At 52.4% G+C, this 13,277-nt stretch overlaps 1 protein-coding gene across 1 annotated transcript in view; it reads right to left on the reverse strand.

The window, feature by feature from the left end:
* Window positions 1–13,277, reverse strand: part of SRRM4 (serine/arginine repetitive matrix 4) — a 140,509-nt gene that overhangs the window by 39,969 nt on the left and 87,263 nt on the right. Inside the window, exons 2-3 of the mRNA XM_036277054.1 lie at window positions 3,320–3,466; window positions 133–219 (exon numbers count right to left, since the gene is read on the reverse strand). Coding sequence (XP_036132947.1) covers window positions 133–219; window positions 3,320–3,466 — 234 coding nt within the window. The remainder of the gene's footprint in view (window positions 1–132; window positions 220–3,319; window positions 3,467–13,277) is intronic.

Consider the following 13,277-nt stretch of genomic DNA (forward strand, 5'->3'; position numbering starts at 1 on the left):
TGCCCAAGGTCACACAGCCAATTAAGAGGCAGAGAGGGGAACTCAACCCAAGGGGTCACTGTTTGACTCTGAAACTCCTTTTACCCGTTTTGTCCCTCCCCCCATCTTCAAGGTTTTCCTTGGGGCCCTCACCTCCTTCTCTTCTTCCGGGTGGATTTCTTCTTTTTCTTCTTCCCCCTGGAGGACGGTGGGGGTGTCAGATCTTTGTCTCGGGAGGCACTGTGGGGAGCACAAAGTCTGGTGTTAGAGGACTCAGGGTCCCCCAAGCCCCCGGCCAGGGCTGTTGCAGCCAGGGAAGAAGGACCCCATTCCTTGGAGGATGAAGGAGCCAGAGTGAATCCCTAATTACCACCACGTGGCTGAATCGGTCACACTTCAGACTAAATGCCTCAAATAAGGTGCTAATGTCGACCTAATGAGACAGATGCCATACGTTACCCCAACACCAATTGATTATCTAAAACAGAATTACAGAGGTTAACTGCTCCTTAATAGATTTATTATTGAATTTGCAAATGGTTCACCTTGGTAAATAAATCACTTTTTAAATAATGAATCGGCAGTACGGTCCCCTCCCTCCCCACTACATCTCGTCTGTAGTTCCTGCCGGAAATTTAATCGGCAGATTATATGTTAAGTAGCAGCTGATTATTAAAAGCGTATTTGCCGAGGTCTGATGTAATGAGATACGTATCTTATATCGCCTCACAGAACCTCCAAAACCTCCGCTCTTCAGGAATAATTATTTCCCATTCAATTAAATTCAAATACTCAGGCTGCAGTTAAATGAAATCAAGTTATCTCCTATTATAATTGGGGCAGGCTCCAGGGATATTTTTAAAACACGATCCCATGGCAAAGGAGATGGTTTGGGATGAAAAACTGCCTAGAACCCGAAACATGCCAAACCCGGTTGGACCACAGTGGGAACATGTAATATTAATAAGAATATTATTATCATTATTAGCAATAACACAACTGCCATTTATGCACTTATTACATGCCGGGCGTTTTAGATATTTGGATACTCACGAAACACGGTGAGGACGGTCTGATGTTTTTTCCTCGTTTTACAGGGGGGGAGTGAGGCCCAGTAAGCTGACCGCCTTGCCCAGGGCTGCACAGTCAGGAGGCGTCTGAGCGAGCTGGGTATTGAGTCAGGGCCAGTGTGATTCCTGCCCCGACAGCTTCCCCACAAAACCAGCTGCCTTCTGGGGTTATTTCTGCGGCCCTGCTTTTGGAAACTACCCAGCTCTTTACAGAGCGTCATCAAGTGCTACCATCGTATGGGATTCCATTCCAAGAATTTGGATCATTTTGGTGAGTAGAAAAAAAAAAAAAAGAAGGATAACATGGTTACAATATATGCCGAGGTCTCTGTATAGAAAACAGAGCTAGAGCGTCACTTTGAGCAGGCGAAGCCCACATAGCGCAGGGATTAGTAATCAGCTCCTTAACTACCCTCACATGTTAGAAAACACGGAGGCTGCTACATGCTGCCGGGGAGCACACGGGCTGCCCGTGTACCCCTGCTAGGCCACTTCCGAATCTTTCCTGACACAGAGGAAGAGCCTAATGAACATTTGGTGAGTGACCAAACGAGGGATGAATGGAGGAAATAATTTAGCCACTTGTTAAATTATCTTGTTTCATATAAACAATTTCCAGTGTGACAGCTGCCAGGAATTTTGAGGAAAAAAAATTTAAGGGAGGGGGACTTACGGGGAAAAAAATTATCTTTTAAAAGTATGTCGTATAGCCCTGGCCAGTTTGGCTCAGCGGTTAAAGCGTCAGCCTGCGGTCCGGAGAGACCCGGGTTCGGTTCCCGCTAAGGGCGCATACCTCGGTTGCAGTTTGTCCCTGACCCTGGTTGGTCGTGCGGGTGGCAGCCACTCGATGTGTCCCTTCACGTCGATGTTTCTCTGTCTCTCTCTCTCCCTTCCTTTCTCTCCCTCCCACTCTATCTGTACAAAAAATGGAAAAATATCCTCGGGTGAGGATAAAAAAAATAAAAAATAAAAAATAAAAGTATGTCGTATAAAACAAAAACAGAGAAAGAGCTCATTGTTTCAGTCAATTATTCTTACTTCTTTCTGGAACCCAAGCATCCCAGGGGAGCAGATTTAAGTGGTGGGGGTAAAATCAACAAAGCCCTTGACTTTGGATAGATGATCACCCCCTCCACAAATCCCAAGTGCTTTTATCCAGATAGGTCTGCACTTTCTCTACCTGTTTCTGTCCCAGGCACTATTTCTTCAAGGTGTGACCTCACAGCGGGGTAGAAGGGCCAGAACAGTGGGTAAGTACACCCCAGTTAAACATCAGCCATTAAGAATGCAGGGGTCATTGCCTGGCCGGTGTGGCTCAGTCAGTGGTTCAGCATCGACCCATGCACTAGGAGGTCGCCGGTTCGATTCCCGGTCAGGGCACATGCCCAGGTTGTGGGCCAGATCCCCAGTGGGGGCATGCAGGAGGCGGCCAATCGATGTTCTCTCTCATCGATGTTTCTCTCTCTCTCGCTCTCTTTTCCTCTCTCTAAAATCAATACAGAAAAAAAAATGCAGGGGTTAGGTATACAGTGGTTCAGCACACACTGGTCACACACACAGAGGGTAAGAACCACACTATAGAATGCTGGCTCTTGTCCTGTCTGTGACCCAAAGATCCGGGACTCAGGAGGCAGATCCAGGCAGAAGTCATGATCTGGGAGTTGGGCTCACAGAGTCATTGAATTGAAGAAACATTATTTCTATCATTTATTTTATTTTAATTTTTTTAAAAATTGATTCTAGAGGGAGAGGAAGGGAGAGGGAGAGAGAGATAGAAACACCAATGAGAGAGAACATCGATTGGCCCTCCCACATGCCCCCCACTGGAGATCGGGCCCACAACCTGGGCATGTGTCCTGACCAGGAATCAAAGTGCTGACCTCTTGGTGCATGGGTCGACGCTCAACTACTGAGACACATCGGCTGGGCACTATCTCTATAATTGAAGGTTGGGGCCATCAACAGTGGCTCACGGGCCACGTCTAGCCCATCCCCTTTTTGTATAAAAGAAGTTTGCTGGGCACACAGCTGTGCCCGGTTGAGGACACCTTGTCTATGGCTGCGATGCAGGGAGGAGCCATGGCAAAGACCTAAAATATCTTCTATCTGGTCATTGGGAGTAAAAAGTTTGCTGACCCCCGACTCAAGGGTCTAAATGAGGAGCTGGGGGCAGGGGTGGGGTGGAGTGGCCAGAGAGACCAGCTGCATCTCTGCATCCTCAACTTGGACTTGCTCGCAGGACTGGAGTGAGGGGGCGGGGAGCAGCTCACCTGCGTGCTCTGGCAGGACTGCGCTCCCGGCAGGCCTTGTCTCTCCCCCAGCTGTCGGTGCCCAAGGCCTCAGTGCCCAGGTGCTGGCTCAGCTTTTTCGAGGGTCCATCCTGAGCTGGAACCATGGGGCTGCTCTGGGGTTCTGTCCTACAGGAGCAGAGAGAAGGAAGCAAACAGTTAGGATGTGACAGGGACCCTCCATGTTCAGCAGACCTTCAGAGGTGTTCTAATACTTTCCAGCTTCCCTTGCAGCTAGGTTGGGGTCATGAGATGATCATTGCCCAATGGGGTGACATAGGTCATTTCCAATCTGACACAGTAAGAACTGTGTATCTTCTCCAGCTCCTCCTCTGTCACAGGGACTCTGGAGTCCACAGATTCTGAAAGGTGGAGCTGAGATCTGGAAAGTGAAGATCTCTGATGGAGCAGAGATGCCTGAACCACATCAGACTTCTCAAGACAGAAATAAACCTTAGTTAGCCTAAGCCATTGAGACTGAGTTTACTTGTTACTGCAGCACCGCCTACCCTTATCCTGACTTAATCCCAGGAAGAGGCTGGGAACAAGCATTTCACTTCCTTCCTCAAGACACAGAGGCTAAAGCATGATGTCATTAGCTCCAGCTCCTCTTCACCATTTCGATTCCATTTTTCTGCCTCATCTGGGCATGGAACAGAGATGCCTGAATTCAAACACCACTTTCACCATTTAGTAGCTGTAGGACCCGAGGCCAGCCATGCGACCTCTCTGAGCCACAGTTTTCTCAGTTATAAAACAGGGAACATCAGCTCATGTATTGTAGAGTTGTTGTGATGACAACAAGATACGCAAACAGGAAGACCTAAAAGGTGTAGTTCCCTTTCTTTTTCCTTCCCTGTGAACCAAACCTCCCCCTTGGTGTCTGTAGTAGGTGTAAGGCCACCTGCTGGAGAAGCACACAGTCCCCAGGAAGGCCCCCAGTTCCCTCCTCTGCCTCTGACATGAGCCCCAAACAACATGGGAATCTCCTGACTTCCCCCTCTTTCTCTGAGCCCCAGAGAGGGAACAGAAGTTGTTGGGTTACTCAGTCTTTGAAGAGACTGTCACCGGTGGGGCAGGCTCTTCACTGGGAGGAGATGGGAGTCCACAGGTGAATCTCGCCCTCACTAGCCAGCCCCCTCCCCCTCCCCCTGCCTGCAGATCCCAGGCCCAGCAGGGATCAGAAACCTCAGCATTTCTCAGGCACCCCGCTCCTGCCGACAGCGCATCCAGGTTGGTTTTATGACTTGGGATGAATGCATCTGATAAGCCCCCTGCTCCTCCGGGAGAGCAGGCCGAGCCCAGTCAATATGGAAGGAAGGACAGCAAAACACATTCATCTCTGTCGGCTGCTTACGGTGCAGCTTTAGAAGCAGAGCTGGGAGATGCTGCAAGCCCAGGAGGGATGCACATTCCAGTCAGGGCTTCCCAGCCTTCGTCCCTGCCAGCTCCTCCCCCCAGGAGGGCCCTGTTTCCTGCCTCAGCCCAGGCCAGCTTATCCGTGTGCATTGCTGTCCTGGCTCTTCCCAGACAACTCAAGGTTTGTCGTTTCTGCCCAGCCCCCAGGCGTGGCCCCTCCAGGACTTGTCCTGGGCTAGGCCAACCTGCACTCAGGAGTCCAAGGCCCCGAGTGGCCCCGTGCCCAGCCCAGCTCACAGTGCGGGGAGGCGTGAACAAGACAGAGACCACCTGTGATCATGGGGCTCACATTCTAGACGGGGAGCCGCGGATACACACAGAAGCGAGTAATAATAAGGTTTTTAGAGGGTAATAAATCATGGAGAGAATAAATCAGACAATGAGACCAGGAGGTGGGAGGGGTGTCTGCTATTTTGCAGAGAGTAATGGGGAAGACCTTCGTGAGGAAGTAACGGGGGGCACGGAGACGGGAAGGATTCGGGATGAGCCGTGTGGTTTGTGATGGTTTGAAAACGTGTTCACGGTTCTTTGACACTCCTGCCGTCAAAAGGTGGAGCCTGACTTCCTGCCCCTGCATCTTGGGTGGGCTTAGGAACTCACTTTTAATGAATACAATAAATGAGGAAAAATAGAATAAATTTGTAGACATGATAATGAGCAACTTCCAAGGCTAGGTCAAAAAGGCCTCTCCTGCCTCACTCTCTTGACTCGACCACTCCAACGGAAGCCGGTCGAATGGAGAGGACCAGTGTGGAGAAGCGAGGCCTCTGCCAACAGCCAGCACCAGCCAGCCACGTGCGTGGGCTCCCCAGTCAAGCCTTCAGGTGACACTGCAGCCCTGGCCAACATCTGACCACAGTCACATGAGGGACGGTGAGCCAGTCACCCAGCCAAACTCCTGACTCAGAAACCGAGACGTAATGACTGCTGATTGTTGTTTTAAGCCACAAAGTCTGGGGTAATTTGTTGTCCAGTGATGTAACTGCTACACAGGTGTCTGCGGGAAGCAGGACATGTGCTCCTGGCGGAAGGACTAGCGGGCTCAAAGACCCTGGGCATAGACAAGGAACAGCAAGCAAGGGTACGAGTGGCAGGAGGGAGGATCAGCGATCAGGTCTTTGTAGGTCAGGGGAAGAATGCTGGGTTCTCTGGGACTGGGATGGGGAGCCCCATGGACAGAAGAGAGGTACAGTTTGATGTGCATTTTAGAAGGATCCCTCCAGTGTCCAAAGACTCAAGATGGAAGGGAGGAAGGACAGAGATGAGGAGACTATCGCAATAGTCCAGGCTCAGGTCAGTGGGCGGCAAGGGGGTGAGGAGATGAGGTCAGATGCTGGTATATTTTGAAGGTGGCTCCAGCGTCCTTCGCTGCTGGTTAAATGTGGTGCAAGAGGATGAGAGGAGGGGAGGGCTCAGGGAGGACTCCAAGGCTCAAGCCTGAGCACCCGGCCAGATGGGGTCCCTGCTGACGAAGTGGAGGTGGTGACGTACGGAGCAGACTCCTGGGGTGACCTAACCCCTTTCCTAGGATATGCTAGTCCATTTGCTACCCTCATGGCGGCTCTTCCCCATTTCACCGTCTTCGCTCACACTCAACTCTGAGCTCCTTGAGAGCAGGGCCATGTCTCCTGCCCCTGAGCCCACTGTTTAGCAAACACTTGGTGACATTTGTTCAGTGAATAAATGCAAGAGCACAGGCATTGGCCGAAGAGAACATTCACTTCAAAAAGCTGGACAGGGCTTTCGAGATGCTTTGAGCGAACCCCTTTATGTTCCAGTCGGGGCCTCAGTCTACCCAACGGGCCCCATCCGTGCCTTTTCTACTCTACCCCCGACGTCTCTCAGCAAAGCAATCGGTGAGCTTTTCGACGGGAGCGTGTGGCCCAGCAGAGCCTGAGCTGGGCCCACAGGAGAATGGCATTTTGGACTCTCTGGGGCATTGCAGGAAGCCAAGACAGGTCTGCACCAGAGGGGACCCTGCGGTAGGCAAACACGGAGCATTGCAGGGCAGTGAGCAAATGCATGGCGAGAGGTCCTTCCGTTAGCGGGGACTTGTGCTAATGGAGGGAGCAGGAATACGAGTTCCCCGCACATAGGGGGAGAGGGTGGAGGCCCTGCCAGGCACTGGGGCCCGAGGCTCAGGTGGAGGACACTGCCTCGCCCGTCACCGCCTTCAGGGTTCAGAATCAGGGAGGGGAAACCTGGGTGATGCTTCGGTGAGGACAGGTAGCAAGGAGCTGCAGTGTATAGCGTGACCGTCCCTGTGTCCTCGCCAACAGCCCTGACTTCACCCTCCTGGTGGTGTGTCCCCTACCTGAGGTTACGAAACAAGCGGAAACATAACGAATTCCACCAGGCAGGCAGGGAGCGGTGCGGGGAGGAAGAAAGGGCTCCTCCGTAAAAGAGTAAACATCTACGATCTTCCTGGAGGATGTCACAGCAATTGGCTTCTCAGCTTTCTTCAAAGAGACCCGGGGAGCACGGAGCCGGGGGTTTTCCAAACCGGGCAGAGTGTCAGAGGCCCCCATGGAGGTGTAAAAAAAATACAAATTCCTCGTTCCCATCTTAGCTGGAATGGATCAGGTTCTCAAAGGGGTGAAACATGGAATTGGCATCTTAAAGAAACATCCCAGCCCAGCTGGTGTGGCTCAGTGGTTGAGCATCGACCCATGCACCAAGAGGTCGCCGGTTCGATTCCCAGTCAGGGCACATGCCCAGGTTGTGGGCCCAATTCCCAGTGGGGGGCATGTAGGAGGCGGCCAATCGATGTTCTCTCTCATTGGTGTTTCTATCTCTCTCTCCCTCTCCCTGCCTAATAAATAAATAAGGAAAAAAAATTAAGAAAGGGAGAAAGAAAGAAAGAAAGAAAGAAAGAAAGAAAGAAAGATCCCAGGTAATTCTGCTTTCTATGGGATCATGAATAAAAATCCAAAGGGATTACCAGGCCTAAAAGGCCCTGCTACAATCCCATCTCCTACGCCTCTCCCTGCCCCCGACTCTGCTGCCCCTCACACGAACAGGCTTTACGCAGGGCCTTGCTCCTCTGTTCCCTCCGCCTGGCATGCTGTTCCTCCAGCCCTCTGCGCGGCCCGCTCCCTCCTTTCATTCCCATGCCCCCTTCTCAGTCCCGCCCTGACCCCCCAGTGTCATCTCGCTGCCCCTCTTCCCTGCCCCACACAACAGCCAGCCGTGCCTTCCTTCACAGCACTTGTTCTTATTCTAAGACTATTCCGTGTGTTTCTTTGCTCCGTGCTGGTCTTCTGGACTGGGAGGTCAGCTTCAGGAGAGTGGGAACTAGTTTCTTTTCTCGCCACTGAACCCCAGGGATAGTGAGCCTGGCTCAGTGTGCGTTTTTTGCCCAATAGCATTTGTTGGATGAATGAATGAATGAATGAATGGTCAAATGAAGTCTGATGACCGATCTCCCCTGAGAACCATGAGTCAAATTCCACCTCGCCTAACACACGAGGAGCAGAGGTCCAGGGAGAGGGACCAGCCTGAGGTCACACAGCACCTCAGCCAAGGACCTCAGCCCTGCGGTGCTCCTACCAGCCCCACCCACCCTCCTTCCCTGCCTCCAGCCCTGCACCCTTGGGTTTTAAGAAAAACCTCCGTGTTCCATCTTCACTGAGGAGGACCAGCAGCTGCCCCATTTTTTGAAACCACACAACCCTTCAATGTTGCATTAAAAAATATACTTAAAAGAAGGCAGCTCTTCAGGGGACGGCTGAAACAGTGAAGTCAAGGGCCGGCATGCTCCACTTCACAGAGAAAGGGAGGGAGGGAGCCCTGAGAACTGAATTCCACGAGGCCTCCCCACTCAGTTCCTGCTAATCAGCGACCTGGAGCTTAGTTGCTGCTCTCCGTTGTCATAGCAACCAGTGGATTTTTTTTTTCTTTTTTTTTTACAGCCTCTGATAAGAGCTAGGGCTGAACTTTCTGCAAAACTCTCCCCGATGTCTGACTCCCCAGCCACTTCCATGGTTCTCTCTCCCAGCGAGGTGCTTCTTCATCCCGGGGCCTGCGTGCAGGTCCTGGTGCCCCAGCACTAAGTTGGGGAACCAGAGATGTTGCAGGGGAGCTGAAAGGACTCCCCGCCCCGGCCCACCTCTGACGGAGTGGGGGAACTGAGTCCTCAAGAGGCTAGGGGGCTTGCCCAAGGCCACACCATGGGTGACTCACGTTGGAGCTGCGGCTGGAGCCGTGACCTTTTGACCCCCCGCCGGTGCTCTTCCCACATCACTTGGTCATAGCAGCAGCTGGCATGTGTCCAGCACCCAGTCCGTGCCTGACACCGGGGATGCACTTCTCATGCATCATCTCACGGAGGTTTCCAAAGACGCCCGGGACGAGCATGGCCATCCCCACTACACCTATAAGAGGCAAGGACCTCCTGCCCTGCGTATGTATAAGAACCAACTGAGGCAAAAGGACAGGCTTCTAGAAAACACTTTGAAAGTGTAAGAAACTAGTGAGTGGGGGTGTAATTACCTTGCAAGACAGGGCTTGTATGTGTTTGGAGAAGAGGCGGTAACTCAAGGTTTGGCTTGAATCTTATATTCCACACACAGGAATGGCACTTGGACGTGAGGTTTGGGGCATCCCTGCCCCTTAGTGCCTCCATCCCCCCTAGAGCTTCTCCTTGCTAATCCAGTGTCACACCCGATGTGGACAACCCTCTATCAGGTGTTCAATTCGGTGAACTTATCCCCATTACGCAGGTGAAGACACTGAGACGTGGGAAGCAAAGGGACGTGCTTCCCGTCCAAGGCTCATGACCCAGGTTCTTGGTCTACACCTGCATCCAGGGCCGTGAAGGACCCACTCTCGTCCCCACACCTGGCCAGACACCAACAATCTGCCTGTTTCAGGAGAGAATGACGGCCCAGACCCTAAGCTCATGAGCCCCCCAGAAAGCCCAAGGCTTATGGGGCCAACTCAGCTCGTAGACAGGATGGATTTATGGCTAGTTTGTGCCTGGGCTCCGGAGGCTTCAGCATGCCACAGCTCTCTAACATGCTCTCTCTGCAGGCAATTGCTGAGAATGGTTTAGTTCATTTCTCGGGGCTGAGACCCTGTGTGTGAACAGGTATGTATGTGTGTGGTAAACACTCTTGTATATCAATAATTGCCCAGTTCCCAAGTTTAGGTCAAAGGACAAAAGAACCATATGGAGAAAAATAAGCTCAGCATTTCTTATCCAGCTCAGCCAAGTGGGTCAGGTCCCCAACCTGCCTGGGTTTTGAACTCTCATCTGGAATACATTCACCCGCTGCCCTCCAGTCAACCCCAAACCCACCCCATCATTTCTCCCTCCACAGGCTGGCCTGTCGATTGCGTGAGGGATCAAACTGCCGAGAGGGAAGGAGCACGCGATTCTCGGGACTGCCCGAAACGCAGGCTGCCCCAGCTTGGGAAATGGCTGAATTCCAAAAGGCTGAGCCTTCCCACTTGAACGGGCTGCAAACAATGATGCTGAGGAAGTGCCCAGATCCTAGCCCCCCTGACCCGAGTTTAAGCCCTTATTCTGCCAGGCTGTGTCACCACGGGCAAGAATAACACCTCCCGCCCCAGCCCAGGGCACCCTCAGGACCTTTGTATCAGCTGGAGTTGCAGGCAGGGTTTAGATTTCTCCAGGGAAGGCAAGTTGCTGACTATATTTTCTTGGTGTGGGAAAAACTGTTCTAGGTGAGCCCCTTCCGGGCATCATTATAGCCACTGCTAACCAGAGCTGCTGGGAACAGGGCAGAAGCCCGCAGCCTGATGGGAAACCTCCTGCCGGGGTGGGAGGAGCCTTGGTTCAAGAGCTGAGAGAGTAACGACCCGCCCCCAAAACTGCTGCCAGGGACCACTCACTCATTCTTCCTTCAGCCACCCATTCGACAGCTACTTATTGAGCACCCACTAGATGTGGGCAATGCCCTCGGCACTGGAAACACATCAGAGGACACACCAGGAAGAAAACCCCGCCTGGTGGAGCTCACACTCCCCTGGGAGGGGCAGAGGGAGGAGGAGAGGCCAATGCACACAATTAAGTGGTAAACATGTAGCTTATTGGAAGGTGATGAGTGTGCTGTGGAAGAGAAATGGAGCATAAGGGAGACTGGGGTACTGCTGGGAGGGGGCTGAATTTTTTTTTTTCTTGTTTTAAAAATCCTCACCCTAGGATATTTTTTTCCATTTATCTTCAGATAGAGTGGGAGGTGGGGGGGGGAGAGAGAGATACATCGATGTGAGAGAGACACATTGGTTGGTTGCCACCCACATGACCCTGACCAGGTCTGGGGACTGTACCACCAGCAAGGTACGTGCCCTTGAGCAGAATCGAATTCGCAGCTCTTTGGTGCGCAGGCCAATGTTCTCACTGCTGAGCCAAACCGGCCAGGGCGGGGGCTGCAATTTTAAATGGGGTGATCTGAGAAGGCCTCTGGGAATAGGTAACATTGGAGCAAGACTTGAAGGTGATGAGGGAGTGAGCCTCATGCATGACTGAGAGACGAGCATAACAGGCATAGGGCACAGCAAATGCAAAGGTCCTGGGGTAGGAACATACTAGAAGCTGCTAATTAGTGAGCCTGGGTCAGCTGCCAGAGGAAAGGGGTGTTTTGAAAGCTTCTCTGGAGCTCAGTTTTGGACATGTTAGTTTTGAGATGCCAATCAGACCTCCATGTGGAGATGGTAGGTGGGCAGCTGGGCCCATGGGGCTGGAATTCAGAGAAGACATTAGCACTGGGAAAATGCATCTTCGAGGTAGATGTTAGCATTTAGACAGTATCTAGAGCCAGGGGAGTGGATCTTCCAGGAAGTAGGCAGGAACACCTGGCCAGGGTGAGGTGGGACACTGGGGAGGCAGGTGCGCCCTGATGGCATCGTACCAGTGGGATTCGGGGTAACAGGATGACTCAGTAGGGGTGTCCCAGTCCCTGGACCGGCTCTTAAAACATACTCATCAAGTGTCTGATTCCTCCCGTTCATTCATTTCCGTGATTCATTTACCGTTTGTGCGTTCACTCATCCATTCACTCATCAGCTCTTCATTTTCTCCCTCATTTATTATTCATTCCTGCACTCATCTGCTAGGTGACCTTGGGCAAGTCTCTCCTCCTCTCTGGTGAAATGACAAGTGGACACCCCTCACAGGGCTGTTGTGAGGATGCACTGATGTGACGCATGTCCGGCACTTAGACGGTCTAAGTGCCGGACATGGCGGCACTTTCAACAGCCACACTTTCCAGGAACAGGTCGCGCTGTTCTGCAGCCTGACTTGCCAAGCTTGCCTCTGGGGACTCACACTGCCGATTCTAGGCCCTCTCCATAAACAGCCAAGGCAGGGGGTTCTGGGAAGGGGGAGAGCAGGGAGGTGGGAGTGTCCTTGAGTGTCCAGGAGCTCCTCCCGGCGCTGGGGCCTCGGCTGCCCACCGCCAAGCTGAGTGGCTAATTGTCCTTTCCCAGGTCTCCCCTCGGCCTCCCACAGTTACCCCCTGGATCCTCTCATCAGCCAGGAAGGGGGACTTCTGAGAATATGGCCCAGCTGGGACTTCATGTTCCTGCGCGCGCGCGCACACACACGCACACACGCACACACCTTCTTCTCTGGGCTGAGGTTTAGAAGAAAATTCCTAACAAGTAGAGAGGACGGAACAGACAAGCCACAAATCTGGTGGCAGGTGGTGAGCACCTGAAGTCCGGACTCGTTGGTTTTAAAATAACACAGCGGGGGAATGAGATAAAGGCTTCTCCAGACGGGCACCTCGCCTCATGCTGTCGGAACCAGGGGAGGGGTCCCGTCTCTCCTCCCGGTCACAGAACAGAGCTTGTCAGCTGGGCCAATGGCTGCGTTGCCAGACTGCAGAGTCAGAACTTGGCCCGCCCTTGGAGAATGAGCCCAAGCCCAGAGAAGCTGAGGTCCAGAGAGATCAAGTGCTACACTCAAGGGCACTCGACGAGTTAGGGGCTGAGCAGGGACCAGCACTCAGTTCTCCTGCAGCAATGGTAGTTGTTGTTGGTCAGATCCTAGGTCAGTATGAGTGTTTGCTGCAAATGGCTCACAGGTGTCCCCTTCTAGAAGGTTCTGTCCACTTCTGGGTGGGGGAGAGGAGAGGCAGCCCATAGCCAAGGAGTACTTGACATAGGCTTGCAAGAGACCTGCCCCATTGCTGTAGGGTAGGACTAATTCTATGGTGCATTTTGCATTCCAGAGCTCCCCAAGAGATCAGGGGGAGGCTACACCCCAATGAAACTACAGCTGTCCTTAGCGTTCTGCCTCTGCCCTAGGTTCTCTCCCTTTCCCCCAAGAGCATGCCCTCAGCAACTCACGTAGACCTAAATCCCTGTCTCGGGCATTATTTCTATGAATTCCATCAAAGACATAGACCCAAGACCAAGTTTTTCTCAATAAAACGACTAAACGCAAAACCATAGTTAATACTGTAATGTCCAGAGTCAGACAGACACAGGTTGGAATCTCCGCTTTGCTCTCTCTGGACTGTGTTGACCCACAGGAAGTTATTTAACGCCGTCA

This window comes from Molossus molossus, unplaced genomic scaffold, assembly GCF_014108415.1.
Source record: "Molossus molossus isolate mMolMol1 unplaced genomic scaffold, mMolMol1.p scaffold_m16_p_22, whole genome shotgun sequence".
NCBI classification, from domain to species: domain Eukaryota; kingdom Metazoa; phylum Chordata; class Mammalia; order Chiroptera; family Molossidae; genus Molossus; species Molossus molossus.